At 39.6% G+C, this 18767-nt stretch overlaps 1 protein-coding gene across 11 annotated transcripts in view; it reads right to left on the bottom strand.

Annotated features, from left to right (window-relative positions):
- The window catches only part of LOC114244033 (uncharacterized), a 178886-nt gene that overhangs the window by 18862 nt on the left and 141257 nt on the right, over positions 1 to 18767 (bottom strand). For 8 of the 11 annotated variants that reach the window (XM_089727272.1, XM_089727277.1, XM_089727275.1 and 5 more), the window contains 11 exons: positions 16943 to 17174; positions 15470 to 15816; positions 14837 to 15004; positions 14401 to 14547; positions 13410 to 13587; positions 11975 to 12046; positions 8562 to 8671; positions 7355 to 7451; positions 6190 to 6286; positions 5952 to 6016; positions 5034 to 5113 (listed from right to left, as the gene is read on the bottom strand). In XM_089727272.1, coding sequence (XP_089583398.1) covers positions 5034 to 5113; positions 5952 to 6016; positions 6190 to 6286; positions 7355 to 7451; positions 8562 to 8671; positions 11975 to 12046; positions 13410 to 13587; positions 14401 to 14547; positions 14837 to 15004; positions 15470 to 15816; positions 16943 to 17174 — 1593 coding nt within the window. The remainder of the gene's footprint in view (positions 1 to 5033; positions 5114 to 5951; positions 6017 to 6189; positions 6287 to 7354; positions 7452 to 8561; positions 8672 to 11974; positions 12047 to 13409; positions 13588 to 14400; positions 14548 to 14836; positions 15005 to 15469; positions 15817 to 16942; positions 17175 to 18767) is intronic. The other 3 variants (XM_089727276.1, XM_089727279.1, XM_089727282.1) reach the window with 1 other exon arrangement.

The following is an 18767-nucleotide window of genomic DNA, read 5'->3' as shown; positions in this document are numbered from 1 at the left end:
AGAATACTATGTTCTTTCTTATCATGTGCACCTTCGTTGCCCAGGTTTCCGTTAACTTCTTTTGTAAAATTTTCTCTGTCAGCTTCTTCGGTATTCAGAAAATGATTGCTTGTTTCCTCTTTCCTGTCGACATCACATATTCTGTTTGTTACTAAACACGGCTGCCGCTCTTCTTCGTTCATTTTGTCCATTATCATTTGTTTATAATCTATTTCAATAATTCCTCTTTAGTTACTATCAATAATCTTACAATATATCTGTTTATAATATGTCTATGCTCCCAGTTTACATTCACATTTCCCATATTGAATTTGAAACGGAAAATTTTCAATGCAACATTCCCGAATAGCACGCATTTTCAACAACACAACACACGTTTTAAAACACGTCTTTTATTTATGATTACATATTCATGGACAACATTAATACACTGAGTGCCACGTTATAAACGTTTAAAGTTAATATTGTAGATAGTGTTTTATCTGTAGCGCGTTCGTCCGCGTATTGATAAAAATATGATTGAATAAAAAGAAACACACATGCACTCCACTCGATCAACTTATGAACACTGACAGGCGACCATTTATGCAGATGGATACGTCATAGAGTAATTGTTTATGGTTTATTTAGATCTTTTCTAACGAGCCGTTTGAGAATTTATTAATATTTTTTTACGATTTTTCTTTTTTTTTTAGGCTCAGTGAAATTTAATTCAAAAATTAAATAATTTGCTTCATTTTTTAAATTGAAATATTGAATATTAAATAAGGGAAAAATTACCTCATTCGTTAACAAGAGCTAAAAAAACGAGAGAACAAAGACTTATCGATAGTGGGAATACACCCAATTTTTTTTAGATTTAATAATTTATTTTGAAAAAATTAAACTCATTGTTTGAGATAATATAATAAGTAAAAAAAGTAAAGGGAGTAAGAAACCTGTGTGTCTTCTTAGATACTTAAATAATAGGCATATAAAATCGAATGAACAAAATCTAATCTTTGATCAAAAATAGGAGAGCAAGGTCATTGCGCGTGCGCCGACTCGACCTATAGCTATTAGCTGTTTTATTCAAGTCCAGAATAAACAAACTTGCGAGCAGCTGATGATTACATCACCTAATCACCTTACTGAATGAAATTATGTCGAACCCGCTTGACCTTTTGGAGACGCCATCACATCTGTTTTTCTTATTAGTATTATTTGATAAATATAGTATTTAGATTACGAAATCACAGTCAGATAGCCCACTGAGTTTCTAGCCGGATCTTCTCAGTGGGTCGCGTTTCGGATCCGGTGGTAGATTCTGCGAAGCACGGCTCTTGCTAGGGTTCGTGTTAGCAACGTCATCAGGTTTGAGCCCCGTAAGCTCACCTACTAAAGTTAGGGTTACGCTGACATAGCCCCTAGGGCTATCAGCTTAGGCAGGAAAAAAAAAAAAAAAAAACCCAGATACATTTTGCAATAGTTTAAACACTATATTATAATTCTTTTTTTTTGTGTAGATTAGCCCATAGACATCACAACCCGTATGGCCACCTGCCTTGACACGTGAGGCCGTAAGAGATTTTTTTAATTGCTTAGATAGCTGGACGAGCTCACAGCCCACCTGGTGTTAAGTAGTTATTGGAGCCCATAGACATCTACAACGTAAATGCGCCACCGACCTTGAGATATGTTCTGTCTCAGTATAGTTACAACGGCTGCCCCACCCTTCAAACCGAAACGCATTATTGCTTCACGGCAGAAATATTATAATTTTGCGGGTTTCATTTTTATTACACGAGGTTATTCCTTCACCGTGGAATACAATACCCCCGCGGATAAACAGATTTTGCCAGAAAATTCTTTCTCGTTAGAGAATATAATCTCAAATATTTTTGATCCTTTATGTCGTAAAATTCTAAGCCTCACTTCGATTTCAAAATTCAACGAGAGTTTCATTGGCAAGCATAGAGCATTTTTCAAAGAACAAAATTAAAGTCAAAGCGATTTAATAATTTTTTTTTCTTTTTAATATTTAAAATTTGTATGATCTAGAGGCATATCTAGTATATTATTCAATTTCTTTGTAAGCCGTGACATAAATCGCTGTTCATACGTCTAAACTTTTTTTTTTATTATTGAAAGATTACTGGTGGCCCGAAGGCCTTTCCAGTTTCACCAGGACAAGTGGGCGAGCAAATGCTCAGCCAGGAGGGGTGGGATTTGCTAACAACTGCCCGAGCGCCTCCGAAGGAGACCTAACAACTCAAGAGCAATTGCTTCGCGAATGAATCTACTACCGGATCGGAATCGCGACCCCCTGAGAAGATCCGGCGAGAAACTCAGCGGGCTGATGCATGGGTTAGGTTGCACGTCGACCTCTTTGTCGAGTTCGACGAGTACGGTTACCGGGGTCCGTCTAAAGTATAAAATAAGCCTACGCATTTGTTAAAAAAGTCCATGACTCATTTGTGACCTATAGTGCCTTATAGTAATAAACTTTCACTAATGCCACTTTGATCAACAATATTGTTGATCGAAGATATTCCACCAACAACGGTAGCATGTTTCAGAGTAGATAACTTTTGATGATATGCATCGGCAAGTAAACCTCCTAATGAGTCCTCCAAGTAAGCCTCCTGAGCTACCTAATGTTTCGTATCTACTGGAGCCCATGGACATGACAATACCACCAGCCACTTTGATACCCACAAACGGCAACACACATAACTCGAAACTGATTCCGGAAAGATACAGAAAGATCGGTGGTAAGTACTTCTGTCTACCACATTCAGACTCACAATATGCTCTATACTTCACGCCGACTAACCTACATCTATACATATAAATAAAATTGGAGTGTCTGTTTGTAATATTGAAATAGCCGCTTTTTACTACATCCATATGATTATATGTTTACTGTACATGCACCAAAATAACATTTTTTACAATTTTTGTCTATCTGTCAGTCTGTTTGTTCCGGCTAATCTCTGGAACGGCTGGACCGATTTTGACGAGACTTTCACTGATAGATAGCTGATGATAAGGAGTAACTTAGGCTACTTTTTAAGTTATTGCATAGCTTCTATCGCGGGCCTTGAGCACGGCGACTGAATCAAGAAATTCCGTAACGAAAATAACCCGACACCCCCACTACGCCTACTATGTAGCTCGCGTTCAACACACTCACACGTTGCGCTGGTGTAGTGTTTGTGAATAAGCGCGCGGCGTGACGTCGCACTGCATGAGCATCATGAAAAGTCTGCCCATCTCTCTCTCACGCGGTCTAGCTTATGAGTGTGGAGGGGACAGTTAATATTTTGCTTTTGTTAATGTTTATAAATATAGCGTGGTGTTATTTTTATTATTGTTTTAATATTAAATTGTTATTGTCTAATTGTAATTGCATAAGTTGATAAAAAATGCTTTGCAATAGCTTTACCGCGGCAGTCCTAGAGTGCCACACGTTTTTTTTAGACTAGCTTCGCCCCGCGGCGTCACGAAAACAACCGCGGGTAACATCGCGGGACTCAGCTATACCAAATAAAACGCATCTTTAATTACATAGATTTAGTATCGTATTGAGCGAAATGTCGCTTAAACCAAATAAACTTTCACCCCTCGATATTATTGATACATCGAGTGTGGTCAAAGATGTTGAGTAACGAGTCTGGTCAAAAATGTTGAGTATGATCGAATAATTTTGTAGACAGCGGATTGGCTCTGCCCCTGGCATTGCTGAAGTCCATGGGCGACGGTAACCACTCACCATCAGGTGAGCCGTATGCTCGTCTGCCTACAAGGGCAATAAAAAACAACCGTACTTGTCATTGTTGCCAGTCCGACAGGCGATCATAGCCAGACCATAAAGATTATCAATCTTTTAATGTAATAACATTAGCGAGAGTTGAATTTACACACGCAAATATATAATAGTTACTAATAAATAATGATATAATAATAATAACAATAATAATAATTAGTAAATATACAGATTTTAAAGATGAAATAATTAGAATCTGGAGACAACAAAATGTTTATAGAGTATCCGTAGTTCTTTCCACAACAGGTGTCATTCCTTACCATCTTCATCATAGCCTTAAATTAGACAATCTCAAACAAAATCTCTACATAACCCTCCAAAAAGCCGCGATTTTAAACACCTGCCGAATCGTGACGAAGTTTATGCAGCTTGACGATAACACACCATCACCCAACCAACACACAAACATTATCATCAAGCAGCAAGCACTTGGCTTGCGCCCGTGATAACATGCAATTACTGGCGCCGCCGAGAAAACAAGTCGATAATAATAATAGTAATAACCATACTGCGACGATTCCTTAGATCCACTACTTAAACCCCTACAACACTACACAATGAAGCAACTCACTTGGCGTAAGCCCGTGCTAGCTTCACATTTACCAGCATTAGCTGACAAGAAAAATATCCTTAACCCATAATAATAAAATCATTTATTCCCTTTCACACATTTAGATTATTACAGTTAGGTAAATAAAAAACACGTGTGGCACTCGGGGACTGCCCCGGTAAAGCTATTGCATAGCATTTTTTTTCAACTTATGCAATTATAATTAGACAATAATAATTTAATATTAAAACAATAATAAAATAAGACCACGCTATATTTATAAACATTAACAAAAGCAAAGCATTAACTGTCCCCTTCACACTCATAAGCTGGACCGCGCGAGAGAGGGATGGGCAGACTTTTCATGATGCGCATACAGTGCGACGTCACGCCGCGCGCTTATTTACAAACACTACACCAGCGAAACGTGTGAATGTGTTGAACTCGAGCTACATGGTAGGCGGAGTGGGAGGTGTTAGGTTTTATTTTCGTTACGGAATGTCTTGATTCGGTCGCGGCGGTCAAAGCCCGCGATAAAAGCTATGAAATAGCTTAAAAGAAGGCAAAAGGTGTCTCAGCTAATGCTGTTGCGAAGTGTTCGGAAACCTGGCTTTAAATAATTATTCCTAAAACAAAAATATAGTCTATGAATTGCAATTAATGTGAAGTACTCACTTTATCGTCGAAGAAGCCCTGGTCGTCGGTCCTCTGCTGACCGAGCAGCCGGTCGGTTTCGAGATCGGTATCAGCTTCGTCTGATCGTTAACAAATTGAATAATAAACTTATTAAATTGTAAAACACTAGCGTAAAAGTACATAGTAACGTTTTAACTTATACATCGAGGAGTGAAATGCTATTTGGATTCAGCGACATTACGCTTAATACTTTTTTTTATTGCTTAGATGGGTGGACGAGCTCACAGCCCACCTGGCGTTAAGTGGTTACTGGAGCCCATAGACATCTACAACGTCACTACGCCACCCACCTTGAGATATAAGTTCTAAAGTCTCAGTATAGTTACAACGGCTGCCCCACCTTTCAAACCGAAACGCATTACTGCTTCACGGCAGAAATAGGCAGGGTGGTGGTACCTACCCGTGCGGACTCACAAGAGTTCCTACCGCCAGTAAAAACGCGACATTTATCTTTGCAATTAAATGTGCGTTTTATTAGGTTTTAGCATAAGCACTTGGATATTTTTAATTGAACTTCAATTAAGTTTATTCCATTCAAAAAGCCGAAGAAGTTATTTTGTTACGATATTTTTTCCAAATTTCAAGCTTTCAAGTGGCTCTGCTGTGAAGTTGCAAAAATGTCGCTTAAACCAACTACTTTTATTTAGTTACTTTAGATACCGACACTGCTTATCTCTATCATAAAGCAATATTACGTTCCAATTTGAAGTTAGTAGTGGCATTCAGACTGTGATGTCTATGGGCTTGTGTCTATGGTAACCAAAAAATGCCAGGTGGACCGTGAGGTGGTTGACCCGTCTGTACAGTGCTTGTGTCTATGGTCTATGGTAACCAAAAAACGCCAGGAGACCGTGAGGTGGTTGACTGGTCTATGCAGTAAAAAAATGTACACGATACCTTCGTCGCCGCTTGGAGGTTTGATCTCAACGGATTCAGTGCTTTGAGGCGAGGCAGGCCTTTTCCTGTATCAAAATAATTAAAATCAAGTATTTATAAAATACGATATATATTGATTTCATATAACTTACAAAATATCAGGGTAAAATACCCTGAAGTACCCTAATAAGATCATAAACATATTTACGGTTGGAATGTATTAAATTCGGATTAAATAAAGCCCGCAAATAAATTTTACCTTGAGGGGTAGACGTCTTGGTGCGCGGAGGACGGGGAGGCGGCGGGGCGGTGAGGCGCCGGCGCGGGGGGCGGGGGAGCCGCTTCGCCGCACGCCACTACGCACACACATACGCACGTAATCAATCCTTATAGCCCCTTAAGCTGCTTTCAGTTTTTTTTTTTTTCCTACCTAAGCTGGTAGCCTGGAGCGGCTATTCCAGCGTAACCGTAACTAGTAGGTGAGCTCACGGGGCTCAAACCTGACGACGATGCTAACACGAACCCTAGCAAGAGCCGTGCTTCGCAGAATCTACCACCGGATCGGATACGCGACCCACTGAGAAGATCCGGCGAGAAACTCAGTGGGCTGTGTCTGAGAGTTAATTTACTCGTCGAGCACCGAGAACGGTGACCGGTGCTTGAAGTACCTAGAAGCACCGTTAGTGGATCGGGAGGATCCGAGATGCTGTGTTTTTGGGCGACGTCGACTGCTTTCCATTCTGTCCGCAGGATCGGGAATGTAGTTACCGGCGGCCACGATGAGAGAGTTCTCGTGTCGTGCCGCTTTATCGAAGTGGCGCTTTCAGACTACGCCATCTATACTAATATATAAATCTACAGTGATTTTTATGGATGTTCCGTTATAACTACTGAACCGTGCATCCGATTGACTTGAAACTTGGTATTCATGTAGAAAATACATGTACTTAATAGATAGGCTAATATTTATATGAGTGTTGGACTCCGTACACCAATTGCGGGGGCGTTAATGATGAGAATCTTTGTGGGGGTGAGAAATAATAATGTTCATTTTAAATGCCCAGCGAAGCGGACGGGTGCAGCTAGTACTATATAATAGTGCCATATAGCATATATACTTAACCAATAATATATAGTACAGTACAGTGTGAACGTGTCCGTAACAATGTATGGTGCGCGATATTGTGCTATGAGCTACATGCTACTGTATTATAGCGTAGTTTGAAAGCAGCTTGAAGCTACCAGCAAATAGGTGGGGGAAAAAAGTAGACGTCAGGCAAGTGGCCAGTCGTACAGCTCATGCCAAATCCCTATGTAGCATTGCGAGAAGACATGCTGGGCTGAGTCCACGTAATATGGGTCTATTCAGATACATTTACGAGTTCAGCGCTAGCTGGTATCTATCTAACTTTGAATATACTTACCGAGTGGATCTAAAGAATGTAGATCGGCGTCCGACAGTAAGTGGGGTTCCGTGCTGGTTCCGTTCTCGACGATTTCCGTTATTACGACCGAATGAGTCTGTTGGAACAAAAATCATTGTTTCACACGTATGTACACAAAATAATTTCGATTTCTTTAAACGTGCAAGAGAGCAATCAACCTATGGTCCGAACCGAAGCCTATGGTCATGTGATAATATGCTTTTTTTTTCTTACCTAAGCTGATAGCCTTGAGAGGCTATGTCACGGTAACCTAACAAGTAGCTGGGCTCTTGGGGCTCAAACCTGACGATGTTGCTAACACTGGCCCTAGCAAGAGTAGTGCTTCGCAGAATCTACCACCGGATCGGAAACGCGACCCACTGAGAAGATCCGGCGACCAACTCGGTGGGCTGTGTCTATAGGTTAATTTAAAAAGCGGCCGGCAGCGGCTTGGCTCTGCCCCTGGCATTGCTGAAGTCCATGGGCGACGGTAACCACTCACCATCAGGTGAGCCGTATGCTCGTTTGCTTACAAGGGCAATAAAAAAAAAACGTCGAGGCCTTCGTCGCAAGCGACGGGTTCGGCGAGGACGGAGGACGGACCGATGCTTGAGGTACCCAAAAGCACCGTTAATGGATCGGGTGGATCCGTAATGATGTGTTTAGGGCGATAATATGCATTAATCTATATATTATATATCAAATATGTGTGTGGTGTGTGCCCTATAGACTACGAAGACCGGACCGATTTCGGGAAAATTTTCAGGACATCTTCAGACTGACCTAGCGGGTGATCCTCAGTCGGATCAAAGGTCAGCCTAACTGGAACGCATGCGTGGTTCGCGGTAACAATTACAATTTATGATCGTATCAATACAGTTGAGGATTTGACCTCATGTTTCAATTTCTTTCTGCTTTAGTACCGCTTAGCATTAGGTGAGTGGTGAGCTCGTCCGCTCGTCTAGCACACGACAAGCTAAGATCTATAATATCCACCGTTAATTATGTAAATTTATAGTCTATGATTTTGACAGATGACGCGTGTTGTGGATACAAAATATGGCGGCATTCACATATTGATATCTATGGATTTCGGTAGCGTCTGAGTCTGACCTATCAAATGCGATATAAAAAGCCAGTTTGCTTAATGTTAATGTGTAGTAGCTGCGTTGCTTATTTGTGTTATGATTATGTCAAATAGAATCACCTGTTGCATTTGATTGTTATTGTCATTGTCGGAAGCGTGGCCGGAAGATAAGCCGTCTTCGACCAATGGCAGCTTCGTCACGACGCCGGCGCGACTGGCATCCATTTGTACTGAAACAAAGCAGGAATTCAAGAATTGGCAAACATAAAAAAACTGTTTTGAAACTGTTCCAAATGATAGCTAACTTGGGTTTAAAATAAAAATCGGTAAAAAAACTTTTAAGTTAAACGGTTTTATTTTATGTGCACTGAAAACTACAAAATAAATAAATAGTTACTTACCTATCAACCTACGTAGGTGATCTCGGTCATTAATATCTCTGATGGTAGTGGTTGTCATAACATGAACCATGTCAGCGGCCGAAAGGCAGTTCATGAAAGAACACTAACACCAGGGTTTGCTTGGTAGGTAAACTAAGCAGCCCACACTATAACAAGTAGATATTTTGACCTTCTAGTTCAGAAATATTTTAGTACTAGGCAGAATAGCTTTTAGGCATATTAGACTAAAATAAAAACGTGGGGCCCATTATTATTTCTGTATTACTTTCTACTATACTAAGTGTGGATTGTATCGACTTATTATAATCGTCATCATCATCATCCTAGCGGCTTATCCCGGTCGCATCCAAAACCTCATAGCTCCCGACTCCAGCGTCCGCTGAATCGACTTACTATAATCGTAACTGGAGGTTTTGACCATCAATAACCAGCCGTGGCGGCTTCACCAGCGAACGCCGAGCTCATGATCTACCAAAGTATAAGATATGCTCTGCCATAGGTATGATTTCAGAGGGGCCCCACGTTTTTATTTTAGTCTAATATGCCTAAAAGCTATTCTGCCTAGTACTAAAATATTTCTGAACTAGAAAGTCAAAATACCTACTTGTTATAGTGTGGGCTGCTTAGTTTACCTACCAAGCAAACCCTGGTGTTAGTGTTCTTTCATGAACTGCCTTTCGGCCGCTGACATGGTTCATGTTATGACAACCACTACCATCAGAGATATTAATGACCGAGATCACCTACGTAGGTTGATAGGTAAGTAACTATTTATTTATTTTGTAGTTTTCAGTGCACATAAAATAAAACCGTTTAACTTAAAAGTTTTTTTACCGATTTTTATTTATTACTGGTCACACGTGTTTGGCAGCGCGAACATAAAAGTAATGTTGTTTTTGAAGACAGTTCTGCAGGTAGATATCCTAATACAGCTGTGTTGTAACGTACAGTATGAATTTGGTTAGGATATCAATGCTTCGTGCAAATGTCACAAACGTGTATACACGATGTGTTAATGGCATTTTCAAACGCTTGTACATGATTTTCAGCTCTGCGTTGCTGTGCACGCTCACGTTGGTTATTTAACCTGTCGTGGCGTTGCTCAGGTGTTTCTGAAGCTTCTAACTCATTTCGTCTCTCACGCCGTCCTGTTAACCTGGCCTCATGTTGCTCAGGTGTTTCTGACGCTAATAGCTCTATTTGTCTGTTACGTTGTAATCTTAGCCTGGACTCATGACGCTCAGATGTTTCTGATGCTAACAACTCTCTTTGTCTGTCACGTTGTGATGCTAGCCTGGACTCATGACGCTCGGGTGTTTCTGACGCTATTAGCTCTCTTCGTCTGTCACGTTGTGATGCTAGCCTGCACTCATGACGCTCAGGTGTTTCTGACTCTACCAGCTGCCTTTGTCTCTCACGTTCTGCTATTAACCTGGTATCATGTTGCTCAGTTGGTTCTGTTGCTAACCGTTCTCTTCGTTTCTGTAGTCAACTGTGGGTTTCATTTTCACTCTCCTTTGCACGTTTCGTTCTATACTTTTCTTTTGCCTTTTCGAGCCTTCTTTTTCGTTGTGTAGCAGTTTCGTTTTTATTTTTGTTTGCTTTTTTATTTATTGTTACCATGTTGTTCCCACGATTAAGGGGCATTTTGACGGTCGACCCCGCCAGAAGTCCAGCAAAGGGGCAAGGCTTAATATACAACAAGATGCGCCCAATCTTGAGGGGGAAGCGCTGACGACATTACATTTTTACCCACCCTAATGCCATACAGTCCTCGGCACGTTTTAACCTATTACCGTAACTTGGGTGGTATAGCTACCGCTTACTAACGAGGTATCTAATTACCTTTTTTTTTTATCTGCCCCTCTAACGTCACACAATCTTGGACGCAACTGTTCTCGACACGACTAATCATGCCCCCACCTAATACGCCATTTTGTAACTTGTAACACCTAATACGAAATTTTGACATAATGACAGTATTCTGCTAGTGTAGTCCTATTATTTGATACCCATATTGTGGTGGTTGTGGAAAAATATGTACCTAGTCCGCCATATTGGAACGGCGTCTATCTTGAATTTTAAATTTTGACATAATCATCGTGTTTTACTAGTGTAGCCCTTTCATTTGATACCCATATTGAGGGGTTTAAGGAAAAATATGTAATCCGCCATTTTGTATCGGCGGCCATCTTAGATTTATAATGTCATTGATTTTATTATATTGTATTGTCATCTAAATTAAATGTGTGTACCAAATTTCAGATCAATCTGACAACGGGAAGGTGCTTAAATTTCAATTTCTAATTTTGACCCAAATAAATAAAAAACAAATTCCGTACAGGTCGAGCTAAATAAAACCGTTTAAAAAAACAGCTTCAAGTAAGGATTTCGATTTATTTAACATTCAACAGCAATATCTGAGAATAATTATTTTACGGTCTGTGTGTGTGTATGTGTATGTAATATATTTATTCATAAAAAGTTACACTTTTATTTAGACCGTGCCCAGCAAAACTGCTTACGCAGATTGACTGCAGGTAACTCGGTTTATATAAACATAGCTTATAAATTATTAAATTAGGTTATATTAATACAATTGATTTACGTAAATGGTTACGTAAATGGTCTAGTCTCGCGTATTATATTGTCATTGTATTCTGTCCGGCTTCACACTTATAGTTAGTTTTTCGTGATTACCGAACAATAAAATGTAAATCGTCGGCATTTGAATATCGGCATTGGAATTTTGTGTAATTACAGTTTTTTTTGGTATATAAGTATGATGTATTTCAAAATGTTCATTTCATTTCACGTATAACGAAAGAAACATCTTGATTACGTAAAACTAGTGACGTGCGTAGAAGTGGTTATGATTATGTCTACGAATTACGCAAACCGAAGAAAATACTAATTTGAGAATTCTTTATTATTGTTCATTTTATTGGGCGATAAGAGCCCGTAGGAATACCACTATCACACCATCAAAAGCACCAATGGTAGATCAGGAGTTTGCGATAGGACGTTGACCATACGTATAAAAGCGGTAAAAAGAAGACTATAAAAATTAATTATCTACTGGCGATAAATTAGTTGCGTAAATAAAAGTATTACTGCGACTCTGAAACTTACCTTTCATTTCAGAAAGTTCATTTTCCATTATAGACATTCTCGTCTCCGAGTTCTGAGTTCGTATCCCGAGTCCTAATGAAACAAATAAAATTCTTAATTAAAAGATTGTACCAATCAAGATTGTGAAAGAAATACGCGCGAAATACGATTAGTTATTAAAATTCAACTCACACCGCGATGTTTCCAGACGGGTATAAAACTCCCTTCTTCAAACAAAGCTTAATAGAGTCCTCAAAAACACTGATCGATAACAATTAACTACACTATCCACTTGTACTGTTAAGTGAACCGTAAACTTTAATGAAACTCAGAGCAGTTGATTTGCGAAAGTAAATATTTTTTTTGCGTATCATTTATTTAGTAGCAAATGATTACAGGAAATTTTTGTAAGCTTCAAATAAACTAAACATGTACAGTGTGATTGATCTTAGCATCTACCTGACCGTTTGTTAATAAGTTTGAAACGCATTTCAAGCTTCATAGGATGACCCACTAGGCCGATTCAAAGGCAAAAATTTCCTGAAAATTTCATTAAAACCGTTCCGACCCTTTCGGAATCTACAAGGAACATATAGCAGAGTGCAGTATACAGGGTGTTACAAAGCTACCCGTAAAGCCGAAACGAGCTTAAATGGGGCCTTACAACTAATCCGTTTTCAATATTTAAGAACCTTAGTAAACCTTAGTTTTTTTTATTGCATAGATGTGTGGATCAGCTCACAGCCCACCTGGTGTTAAGTAGTTGCTGGAGCCCATAAACATCTACAACGTAAATGCGCCACCCACCTTGAGATATAAGTTCTAAGGTCTCAGTATAGTTACAACGGCTGCCCTATCCTTCAAGCCGAAACGCATTACTGCTTAACGGCATTATATTTTTTAACAATAAACAACTTTTTCTTTCTATCTTTCTTTTTATTTGTTGACCTTAGCATCTGTCAGTGCAGGTATATAGACGCCATTTTCGATTCGTTTCTTTATTGGCGCGGCTTATCTATATATTAATACGTGAAGCAAAAACTTTGTATCAGTTTTACGAAAATTGCGCGGACGGAGGAATATGAAATTTTCCACACTTATAGATAATATAGAAAAGAAGTGCAGAATGTTAATATTTTTTAAAATTATTCCTAAAAAATACATTAAATCAATAAAAAAAACATTACGCACACTACCATGTATTTGACGCACACACGCATGCATACTATTTATTTATTGTCAAACTTTTGTTCTTGACGTCTGTGGTAAAATTGAGAATAGATTAAATATTGTTTGTCTTTATTAATATTTTTCTATAGTGTAGTCTTGGCGAAATTTGTGATTATAGAAGTGTGTCTTTGAAAATAGAATCATAATAGTGTTCCAACTTACAATTTCAATTAATTATAGTCGAATTTCGACTACTGAGGGACCACTAGTACGTATAGTTAGTTACCTTTCACGTCGGAGAGCTGCGTGTCGACGGGCATCAGCGACATCTCGCTCCCGGTCTCGCTGGAGTCCGTGGACAGCGCGAAGGGGAGGCGGCGCGCGCCCGGCGACCCGGAGCCGCTCCACGCGCCCTCCGCGGTCAGCCCGTGGACGATCGGCTCCGTGTACACAGATCTCTGTTGCTGGGACAAATGCAGGAAACGCGGCTATTAGTTCCCGATGCGGAACAGACGTGGACGGACGCTTCGAATGTTATTTTTTTTCCTAAGCTGGTTCCTTAGAGGGTTATGCCCCGGTCATCGTTCTCGTTCATCGTTCATTGTTCTCGTAAATTAACCCACAGACACAGCTCACTGAGTTTCTCGCCGGATCTTCTCAGTGGGTCGTGTTTCCGATCCGGTGGTAGATTCTGCGAAGCACGACTCTTGCTAGGGTTCGTGTTAGCAACGTCGTCAGGTTTGAGCCCCGTGAGCTCACCTACTAGTTAAGGTTACGCTGAAGTAGCCTCTCAAGGCTATCAGGTTAGGTAGGGAAAAAAAGGCTTATGCCAGCGTAACCGAGCGAGTGGGTGAGCTCATGGGTCTCTCTAACCCGGTGACGTTGCTAACACTAGCCCTAGCAATTATCTACAACCAGATCGGAAACGCGACTGTGTCTGTCTGTGGGTTAATTTACTCGTCGAACCCTTCGTCGCAAGCGACGGGTTCGGGGAGGACGGTGACCGGTGCTTGAGGTACCTAAAAGCACCGTTAGTAGCTCGGGAGGATCCGAAATGACGTGTTTTGGGCGACGTCGACTGTTTAGCGTTCGCGAATGTTATTTTTATGTTTGTTTAAGAATTATTTCTTGAAATTATCATATTGAACATACTATTATTTTTTAAATTTTAAGCAGACGCGTCTGCTGCCCACCTGGACAGTGAGTGGTTACCGTGGCTCGTTGAGCAAATCTAGGCGAACAGCAAAACAGCTGTCTAAAAATAAAATGAGAATTACCTGTAGCCCGAGGAAATTAGTGTGATTGTTGACAGTGTGCGGTGAGTCAAGCGGTTCGGTCACTTGGGGCCATTCCGACTCGCTACCGTCCATCCCGTTCTCCGAGGGGCACTCCTGCGTCTGACGCTTCAGTTCGTAGTCCAAATCCTATGGAAGGGATGTGAGGGTGATTGAGAGAAATTAGTGTTTTAAGCAAACTTAAAAAAAAAAAATAGGTTCTTTACCTAATTTACATAAGAACTTTTTTGTAGAAGAACCGATTTTGATATATTTTTTTTGTTTTTTTTTAAACTGTAGGCTCTCGTTTAGCCCCATTAAAAATTTTCTCAAAATTTGACTAATACTTTTCTCGATAGTTATCTTTAATAATACATATTTGCATACGAAAATCCAACCATATTAGTGTACATTTAAATATCATAATTCAATAACAGACCTGAAAATTGACAACCTCGTCGTTAGCGTTGAGTTGCGTCTGCACTGGCAACGTGGGACATCTGAAGAACTCCTCCAGAACCTTCCTCGTCTCCGAGAACTCGTAGAGGTAGTCGAAAGCCGTCGAACTGCCTGGGGGGGTGATATCCCTGCTCTCTGTCACTACTCGCTGGAAGGAACGAGACAGGAAACCATTAGTGAGCACTACATTAATTGATAGTTTTCGAAATTGTACTAATTAATAATTGTTGTTAATAATTGTAGTTAATAATTGCGTTTGCTTCTTAAGTGATTTTTCAAATTTACTTTTTCTTAATCGTTACGTTATTTAGGTGTGTACTTAAGTACAATAAAGTGTCTCGTATTGTATTGAATGTTAATTATATATAAAGTAAAAATAAAGCCGCAAAAGGTCGTCTTCTATGAGCGCATTAGAAAAAAAAAAGCAAAAAAAAGGCAAAGGGAACCATGTCAGCTGTAGGAAATATAAATTTCAAACGTCATATTTTAAAATGTTCGATGAAAGTTATTTGCTATTATTAAAAACACTCTTAACAAAAACAAACCAGGTTTTTATTCGGTTACATACATAGGTACACAAACACACAAGGAGCTTCTAGAAAATGTCACTGACCTGCGGAAATCCAGGCCTCGGTGACCTGGTCGTCTTCTGAGTTCCGACCCCGTACCTCCGCGGCGATCCCTCGTATTCCGCAATCGGCAGTTCTCCGATGACGCGCGTCACCCTGCCCTTATCCTCGTCGCCCGACATCCAAACCCCCGAAGGACTGACATTCCTCATATCCTCACCCGAACGAGAGGAATCACTGGCGCCGTCACAACTCATTTCACTCTTGTTGTTCAACATATCACTATCACCATTTTTGATATGATCTATAGTTCTTTTAACACTCATGTCAATGTCATTGTCACTAGGGTCCGGTTCGGTCCTCAAACCTAGGGACACAGAATTCAATATCACTGAAAATAAAGAGAGAGAGCGATATGAATGATTGGTCGGGGAGGAAGGGGACGCTTGTATTAAAACGAGGCTTGTGGAGAGTACTAACGGCAGGTAGTGGCTTGGCTCTGCCCCTGGCATTGCTGAAGTCCATGGGCGATGGTAACCACTCACCGTCAGGTGGGCCGTTGGCTCGTCTGCCTACAAAGGCAATAAAATAAAAAATTAAAATGAAAAGATTGCAAACGTTTCCTAAGAATATTTCTCAGTAAGCATTGTAATGCATAATTTTGTAAACAGTACCTTCATTTTAATTAACAATCGACTAAGTAACTTAGTAAAAATATTATATAAAGAATATATATCTCAACCTGTGGCATGGCATTACATACTGAAGTATTCTTGCTCGAAACTTGTGTTTAAAAAAACCACAGCCCCCTATGGATATCACCAGCAATATTAGCAAAATCAAGCAACGACTAGCATGAAACAAGACGTAATCTTTTAAAGAACACAACACTAGTATCAAATTATTACTTAACAAGCTGGCTGGAAAGAAAAAAACGGTGTGAAGGAAAATACCGGGTAGAGACAAAAGTACTACAAAAATTCTCAGAAGTCCCTTCCATTACGAGATCAAAAAATCGCGCGTTAATTAAAATGATTGTGAAACTCTTCGCAGTCGCGGCCGAATGATTTGATTTGTAATTTGGGATACCTAAAAAGTTTCGCTTATTAAGCTATGGCGGCATACTTACATGTTATTTACAATATACTGTTTTTTTTTAAATATAGATTTTAAGATATAGATACCAAGCTAGGATTTTCTCCTATGTGATGCATATCAAGAAATATGCACAAGAGAAACAATTTAATAATTTTGAACAAAGCCTGAACTCCGTAATCCTATTTGTATGATTGTGATCAATTGTTTTCGATTGATTTATAGTAACTTTCCATTCTTTAACCTAATCCTATTGTCTACTTTAAAAAAAGTTAGATCTCAATGTCTACTGCACGTACTACGCTGTTCCTTGTATCTTAGACGTGGGTAACCCATTCATTTTACTAAAACATTAAGGGCTGTATTTTAAAAAGTTAGCGAGTCACAGCGAACCCATTTCGTCAGTCAAGTTTAAAGATCACCTTTCCAATCATCGTTCTCATCGAGCACCATGACTTCTCCATCAGCGACCACGGCTATGGGACTGCTTTTCGTGCTGACGTCGGTCGTCTTATGGGGGTCCAGTATTGGTGAGCTATTCTTTGGTATTCCCATGGAGTTCTGTTCGATAGGGTCACGGTCGCCATTCGTATACGTAGGGGACGTGTGTCGGATGATTTTCTTTTGTTCACTGTTCAGTCTGTGAATGGAAATCTGAAAAACAAGATATTGATCTTGTTGAAATCAACAAAGTGACAAACTTATTAATAAACTTGGGTGGGACGGGTTGTCTTTTTCGTTCACAGCGTGCTTCAAACGCGAGCGAAAGAGACTGAATACAGTCTATAAAAAATCAGCACCTTCCTTAAATACAGGTCTGATATTCTCTGGCGTAGTTTAGACTAAAATTTTTACATTCATATCGTATGGATAATCTCGCAACGAGCGATAATATCGTAAATTTTCACAGTTTCAATTCCAAACATTCCATTCCATTCAGTTTATTAAAAAACAAGTCAATGTGAATAGCATTTCGACATATTTCTTACTAAATTTAAGGTAATTTAACATAAAGCGAGTGTACTATTTTATGTATAACTAGCTGAGTCCCGCGATGTTACCCGCGGTTATTGTCGTACCGCGATTGACGCCGCGGGACGAAGCTAGTCTAAAAAAGTAACCTAAGTTACTCCTCATATTATTAGCTACCTATCAGTAAGTATCTTCAAAATCGGTCCAGCCGTTCCAGAGATTAGCCGGAACAAACAGACAAGACAGACAAAAATTGTAAAAAATGTTATTTTGGTGTATGTACCGTATACCTATTTAATCATATGCATATAGTAAAATGCGGTTATTTCAATATTACAAACAGACACTCCAATTTTGTTTAAAAGTATAGATATGAGTATACAGGTTAGGTATATATGAGTCGTCTATTATCAAAGGTGGCAATCTGTGCATTTGGACAAATTTTTTTTATTGATATGTCAATACAGATTGATTTGAATATAATCGTCTCCTGCAAAGAATACGGTTCAAAACTTGCATTAAATAAAGGTTAATAGTTAACCTGTTATTTATCTAAGATGTCGTTCCGAAGAGTTTTGTGACTGCCAATGGAATACAAAGTCAATAATTCGTTTTTCTGATTTACCAATCATTGTCCAAAAGTCAGATTGCCGGCTTTGATAATAGTCGACTCAATATTACAGGGCGTTGTGTGAGACCATACGGGTAGGTACAACGATCCTGCCTATTTCTGCCGTAAAGCAGTAATGCGTTTCTGTTTAGGTGGGGCAGCCGTTGTACCGTAAAACTGAGACTTAGACCTCGTGTCTCAATGTGTGTGGTGGGCATTCACGTGGAGATATTCATGGGCTCCGAAAACCAATTAAAACCAAACAGACCGTGGGCTCGTTCAGCCATCTATGCTATAAAAGTCTTAATAACAAAAAAAGACGTTATTCCAAAGGTACTAGTAACATTTATTATTCTGGTACTTATTCGCTTAGTGCCGAAACTTTATTCTATTTTATACGTTTTTGTGGAGGCTTGAGTTGAAAAGGTGAATAACCTCCTACTTATTTATATTATCTCATTAATGTTTTTAATTTTCTCAAGTAGATAATTAATAAATAAGATAAACGATAATACCAGACACTTCGACTGATTATTGCTACTCTTCGTTCCCGAGCAACGCTCATACGATTTCGCAACTATACAGCATCTTGCAGACATCTCCTTCCTTTCCCGGTCTCGGTACAAACATTAGCCAGTTACATTTATTAGGTACCTACTATTTAC

Source organism: Bombyx mandarina, chromosome 05, assembly GCF_030267445.1.
Source record: "Bombyx mandarina strain Sakado chromosome 05, ASM3026744v2".
NCBI lineage: Eukaryota > Metazoa > Arthropoda > Insecta > Lepidoptera > Bombycidae > Bombyx > Bombyx mandarina.
Note: the sequence above shows the minus strand (reverse complement) of the source record. Positions and strands in the feature narration are given on the sequence as shown.